Source organism: Gavialis gangeticus, unplaced genomic scaffold (genome assembly GCF_001723915.1).
Source record: "Gavialis gangeticus isolate Ggan-Ray unplaced genomic scaffold, GavGan_comp1, whole genome shotgun sequence".
Lineage (NCBI taxonomy): Eukaryota > Metazoa > Chordata > Crocodylia > Gavialidae > Gavialis > Gavialis gangeticus.
The window spans coordinates 58733455-58740519 of record NW_017729024.1 but is presented as its reverse complement, the minus strand read 5'-3'; the positions used below and the strand labels follow the sequence as shown (position 1 = coordinate 58740519).

Sequence of the window (7065 nt, the reverse complement as noted above, 5' to 3'; positions counted from 1 at the left end):
AATTGCATAGTTGGGGGAGAGATGTTAGATGAGTACCTGTGGAGTACTGAGAGGTTAGAAGATATAGCAGTCAATTACAGTGAGTCATAAAATTATCATCCATGTTGAGTTCATGGTATTGTTCAAAACATGAATTCCACAAGAAGATGGGTTTGGGAACAAAAATTCATAATTTACTAGCCACTATACACCATGCTAAACATAGATGATGACATAATCTAACTGGCATCTCTTCTTATCTCTCAATACGCCATAGGTAATAATGATCCTTTTCCCTTCTGAATGGTATTGTTCTTTTACATAATTAGGTTATTTATTCAGCTAAACTTCTCTGCCTTTGAAGCTACTTCTGATATCTTGTCTTTGCTTCTAATTTGCAGGCCTTCTTCAATCCTTTAAGTGTCTTTTTTTCTTGTACATGTGGAGCTAACAAAAGCCATTGGTTTAGGTGGTATTTAGCTGAGGCTGTACCTGCTTCTTTCCTAGACATGAAGAAGGGCATTTTATGTTCAAAGCTCATCTAACATTTCTCTTAACTATACAGGTAATCCAAAAAAAGATATCACACAAAAAAATCCTTGCTTCTTGCGTATAAGTGGAAGTTGTTTAAGTCCTCCGGAAGGATCCTATGGTTTCCCTATTACTCTCCAGCAGCAGTATTGTAAGGGTTCAGTTCATGGTTGTAGGAAAGAATTATTTTCAACATACCTAGGACCTCTTTAAGGGAACACAGTCTGGAAATTAGGTAAGAAAGACAGTGGATTCTTGCTCCTGTTACTTATCAGGTAAATAGGTTAAGTACCTCAAAGACATACTAGGAAAGGTCTCCACCCCAGAGAAATTAATAGCACCAGATGGTAGAATGTTTAATCATGATGAGAGGCAGACAAGACTCTTTGGGTAAATCTGATATATCAAATTTATGACCAACTCAAACTGCAGATGCTGTACCCAAAATAAGAATTTTTCCAACTATATTAGTTGGTCTAATAAAAGATACGAGATTTACCCAAAGAACCTTGTCTGCCTATGTCCTTAGCTACAACCAACACCTCTAACCATGATGTGAAGAACTCATCCTCTGGTGAACATTCCAGTGGCCCCCTTTGTGTCCACATGACCAGTTGTATAATCTGCTGGTAGAGTAAAATCCCAACAAGAGAGCCAAGCAACTGTATTATGGCAAAGGTTTCATTACAAGATAGATAGAAGCCTGTGATGAGAGGCCTTTTATCATCATACACCAATGGAATGATTTAACAATTACTCTTTATTAATGTTTAAACGTTGCATTATAATAGTTAATAACAGCAAATTGGTACATGTAAATGCAAAAGTAGGCTATGTCAAAGTGTAGCTAACAAAAAATAAATTGTCCTTTTACACAGTTCTTTTAACAAGACTGCTGTGGCCATGTTTGAAAGTAAATCATACAGAACTCAGCAAAAAATAAAGATACAGCACTGCAAGACAAACCTGTGAATTCTAACAGTGAAGCCCTGGCCTCCAACTGAAATAAGTGGCATTCCTCCCATGGACTTTACTGAAGTTGTATTTAAATGGCAGCTGTAATTCAAAATCATTAGAGATGTTTCAACTTAAGCACAAAGCACCACAGCAATAGCTAAACAGCAAGAGGAGGCTGAGGCAGGCTCATTTAGAATCTATGCACTTGCCTGAATGGGTACTAAATTTTCTGTTTTCTCTTAACAACCAATCTTACATGCATATAAAAAAATACTTTAAAATCTTAGCGAAAGTACATTATGTCAACATATTTACTGGGGAAAAAAAATTAGTCACAGAATTAGTAAAAGCTAACACAATTGTAATTTATTTCACTAAAGGCATTATACAGAGATACCAGAATGCAGAGTGATCACTGCCAATCTGAGAAATGCACAGCACAGCCATAATAAACAAAGATGCTAAAATGTAAAGATACCAAAAATGACAGTTTACTAAAGAACAGGTTAATCTGAGTGATTTGTCAAAGTAGCTGTTAAAGAGTAGCTAAATTTCTACTAGTGTTTTCTTAGCAGCACACACACACTAGTGTAAAGTTGTAACAAATATACTGTAGTTTAGGTTCTCAACTATCTCAGTTGTCACAGATTATGACATTATTACAGGTAGACACAGTCTAAGAAATAAATAACAGAGCCCAGTGTTTTATATTATTCAGTAATTACAATCACTACCATTAGGGATAATCAGCTTCTGAAACTAATTTCAACTTCCTTCTACGCAAGTTAGCTCATAAAAGTACATTTCTCTGTTTCAAATTACTTCATTTAACAAAGTTAATGGCAACGCTTATTTGGAAATGGCATTTCTTTCACTGTGTTCATCTCAGAGCTTTATGTAAAATCCTTTGAAACAGCTTCTATGAAATTTGGAGCAGACATTAGTACTGTAAATGTGCAGATGATTGCAAACAATGAAAATGCAACCAAGCATAATCTGTCTATAACAGCAGCTGCAAACTTCCACTCACTACATATTTCTTCACCCTCATCTTGTTTTCTGAAGCGCATTGCAATGAACTGGACTTCTTCCAGGATTTTGACAATCACTGGGATAGTATCCATTAAAGCCCTCTTTTGAACAAGCTCAATATCTTCTGGGGAGGAGCAAGTGACCTTTCCATACTTGCCTCCTAAATCACTGTTTTGTGGGCAGCAAGGATTTTCCATGGCATGATAGCTGTAGATTATGTTGCCATTGCTAGATTGGTGCCCAGGTAAAACGTTCATCTCAACACTGCTAATGCCTGAATCTTGCTTGTAGTAGCTGTACTTGCAAGAGAGGGGCTTTATGTTTTCTCCAGGTTTTCTCATTCTTAAAAACCAAGCACACCAGTTCAGCAGAACAACACGAACCTGAAACACAGCAAGAAATGACGATAATATAGATAAAGTACAATCCTATTCTGTAAGTGGTCCCAACACACTGCACATTAGCAGATGGAGGTAATAGCAGCTATAGCTATGGTAACTGAGCATTACATTGAAAGAAGTATTTTTGCTTGTTTTGTCCTTTTTCAAACTTGCCTCTCAAAGTGAAATGTTTCATGCATGATCTCTTTCTGAAAATGTTTGGTTTTTCTGGGGTGGGGGTGGGTAGTACGAGGAAATAAGGTAAGTGGGCTAAGTCCCAGCCTGCAGTTCTGGTTGGGAACACTGGAAGGTGGTGGGGCGAGGGGCATATGTTACTGAGTCCAGTTCCCTAAGTAGGACATCAATATGCCCTTTTCACCTTGGCGCCAGATGGCAGTCTGGGCCAGACAACAGGGCCCAGAGACTGTTCTTGGATTGGTTCCCTATGACATAATGCTTCATTGTATCATTGTTCAAAGGTAGGACAGGGAAAAAAGGTCCCAGGAGAGGCTGGGGGAAGGTCCTGGCGTGGACTGGAGTAAAGGAATGGTCCCAGGGAGGACAGAGTAAAGTCAGGGTGAGGACAGAGGGAACTGAAATGGCACAATGAGAACTGTTTTGGATCAGCCTGTTTTGCTGTGTTGAAGACAATCGGCATCCTGACACCCCTCTTTAAAAGAAAAAAAAGCACCCTCTTCTTCCCAGGAGCTGACCAAAAAGGAGCCTCAGAGATGGGGGTGCTACAGGTCACAGGGGAAGCTAGGGACTAAGAAAAGCCAGGGTCCCAAAGCCAGAGGCTGGCTCCTTGTGAATCCATGCTAGGGCTGGCTGCTGGGGGTCCTTTCAGGAGAAGGAAATCAAATAAGACTGCTTCTTGGGGTGTCCTGAGGAACAGCTTTCCCCTTCCCCTCTGAAAGGGGCAGTTTGGTCTTTTTGTGACAGGGAGGAAATATATTTCTACCAAAAGTTCCGTCTGTTTTGAGAGCATGAGACAAAATTTAGTCTACAAAGCAATTCTCATGCTTTTTGGGAAGCATTCCACGGTGGGCAGAAAGAATCAATGATGTTCACAACTACCAACGAGATGTTATGCCTAAAAGATTTTGGGAAGTAATGAAAATGCTTGTTGTAAAAGGTTTCTGACTCAGGCTGCTTAGAGCAGTGATTCTCAACCAGGGTGCCACAAGGTGCGGCTCAATATTAGGTGTGCAAACAGCTGCACATCATTCATGAGATAAACCAAGAGACTTCAAATAGGAGTCCACAGTGGGCACGTCTACATGAGATGCTTTACTGCTCAGTATACTAATCAACTGCACAGTAAAGCATCACCATGTAACCATGTAAATTAGTCTACTGCACAGTTAGCTAGTGCCTGTAAATACAGGTATTAGATTACCTGCACATTAGTTACTGTGCAGTAGTGCTCATGTAGATGCTGACCAGGATAAAATTTGCTTCCAGTCAACCACACCAGCAGGGGGCCTAGTCCTGGTGCTGCTCAGCTACTGGCTCCCGCCAGGAGTCAATCAGCATCAGGATGGAGTCGCTAATGTGCACAGGGCCAGGAGACAGCTGCCGCTGCAGCTGGCAGAGCTTTCCTGGCCCTGTGCACATGGGGATTAGCCCCATACGCCCGGGGGAGCCTGGAACTCATCCTGGCTGATGAAAGGAGGGCAGAGCAGGGAGCAGATTTTTCTCCCAACAGGGTGCACGTGTAGTCATGCCCCTGGGAAGTAAAATACTGTGCAGTAAGCCTATAGCACAATAGAACATATAGATGCTCTCAGTGTCAAGCATATTCTGACCTGTTGTGGTCTTTCTGAGTTCTTTGCCACAGAACAATTAGTCTGTTATTTTTTTGTAGTAAAAAAAGTGAAAGCTAAGGTCTGGCATATTCTAAAGAGGTGCCTTGAGTCTAAAAATGGGTCCCTCTACTGTAACAAGGTGTGTCTTGAGTCCAAAAAAGGTTGAGAAGCCTGGCCTAAAACTTTTCCAACAGGCAATTTTTTTACTGTCTTCTAAAATTCATTAGCTGCCTCCACACAAGTGGAAATGTTTGTTTCCCCAGGGATAAGTAGCCGTGGCACACTTTGTGCTGACCCCAGCAGCCTTACCTGAAGCCCTGGGGGCCTCAGGGAGCTGCAGCCCCAGTGCTCCTGCAGCTGGCAGCCTGGCCCTCAGCTGGAGCGTGGCTCTAGCCAGCGAGGCTCTGGTTTTGGGCAGCATGAGCTGCTGCCAAATGCACCACCCTGCTTTTTTTTTTTGTTGTGGTTTTTTTTTACTCTGGGATCTTCTGGGATCAACCCCACCCCTACCCCGTGCTGCCAGGTAGCAGCGTGGGGCACGCCTGCATGTGCAGTGTGTGCAGGCAGGTCAGTGACACCACATACCGCACGTCCGTGCTCATCTAGATGTGGCCATTGTGTTAATTGAAAGCCTTTTTAATCCTTTCACAAGGAGTTAAAAAGAAAACCCACCACAGGCATTATTTATTAAAAAAGGGAAATACATTAAAAACAGTTCAAAATCTAAACCTGTTTCAGGGGAAATGGCACAAACACAGGTGTTATTTTCTCATACTCTGGTATACGGTCCATGATAACTGTCTAACCTGAATATGAGAGTCTACTGTGTATACGATTGTTGTCAAGACTGTGAAATGAATTAATACAAGAGGATGTACCTTATTTTCCCCCTCAAATTAATCTCTAGAGCTCTTATCTGAACCCTTGGCAGACAGGAATTCTGTTGGTTGGTACAGATTGCTGTAACCACAGCAAGGTAAATCAATTAACTGCTGTATCTGTAAAATGTCTAGATTATTCCTTCAGAGAATATGTGTTCAGGAATGGATTGCCCTTTATGGAGAACCTGTGAAAGTCACTTCTAAAAGGTAAGAAACCATTTGCATTTTTCATTGTGGTTGTAGAAAAACAGTCCCCAAATAACAGACGACTAAACTGATGCAAACTTACTTGAACCTACACAGCTCTTACCACCATTTAGAACAGTGGCTCCCAAGCTTTTTGTTTCTGTGATCCTAAATCCAGGTCACGACTCCTGCCCCTGCCACCAACTCACTCATGCCTGGCAGTGCCAGAAGAGCCTGGGCTGGGATCACAGGGGGCAGCAGCGGCAAGAGCCACATGGACCGTGTGCTGGGAGAGCCCCGGAGGTGGGAGAGATGGGGTGAGGGGTGGACCCCCCACAATCCTGATTTGGGTTGCAACCCGAGATTGGGAGCCACTGATTTAGGAGGTTACAGTACAATGGTATGAAATGCCCTTGTGAGAGGTACAATGCCCTGAAATCATGGAATAGTAAAAGATTTTTTTATTAACTTCATAAATGTTAGATGCAGTTTTATGGGTCTGTTGGTGATTGTATTCCAAGGTGAAGGGTACAGGATGCTTCTTTAAGGTGCTAAAGGAAATAGGAGGGGAGAATTAATTCAAGTCCTCCATATGTAAACAACGTAGGTGTGACAGGCCCATTAACACGCCTGTCACTTTAACAGGGGAAGAGGCCACATGAGAAGCAGCCTGCAGGTTTGGCAGGGACAAATAAGAGTGTCACCTGACCAGAAGGGGGCTGGGCTTGAAGCATATAAACCCAGGGCCTGAGCCATTCAGGCAGCCTAGCTCTGAGGGCCATGGAGAGAGGAGCTCCTGGGCAGGCGGGCTCCTAGGTAACATCTGAGCTGGGGTAAACAACTCTGGAGGTTTGTGGCTGGGACTAAGGGATGGAGGAGGTCCCAACAGGCCTAGGAATGGAGAGACCTGTGAGCAAGGGCTGGTGAGCCCATAGGTCAGTGGGAGCAAAAACAGGCCTGGGAATACAGGGGTCTGGGAAATATGGCTAGAGAGGCTGTAGCCTGGGGAGGAGCATGAGAGAGCAGAGAACCAAAGAACTGGGAAGCAAGGAGGCCAGGATGGCTGTGGTCTCACCTGTCCTAGAAGTGGGCCAAAGTCTAGGGAGACTAAGAGACAGGGACTATTACCAGAGACCGAGGGGGTCAGTAGACCCATAGCCCAAAAATATAGGACAAGGGAGCCCAAAGAACAGGGCCAGAGGCCTGAAGCTCAGGAGGGGCAGAGACAGGAGCCTGAGAGGGTAGGACACAGTGCTTGGAAGTAGTGCACAGAGGCAAAGTATCCAAGTGGGGAGCTCAGGCTCCGATGTT

The 7065-nt window shown here is 43.3% G+C and overlaps 1 protein-coding gene across 2 annotated transcripts in view; it reads right to left on the bottom strand.

Annotated features, from left to right (window-relative positions):
- Positions 1-1252: 1252 nt before the first annotated feature.
- LOC109297408 (neuronal acetylcholine receptor subunit alpha-7-like) overlaps positions 1253-7065 on the bottom strand; it is a 201686-nt gene continuing 195873 nt past the window's right edge. For both annotated transcript variants that reach the window (XM_019517137.1, XM_019517138.1), the window contains one exon: positions 1253-2882. In XM_019517137.1, the coding sequence (XP_019372682.1) occupies positions 2361-2882 (522 nt within the window). In that variant the 3' untranslated portion in view covers positions 1253-2360. The remainder of the gene's footprint in view (positions 2883-7065) is intronic.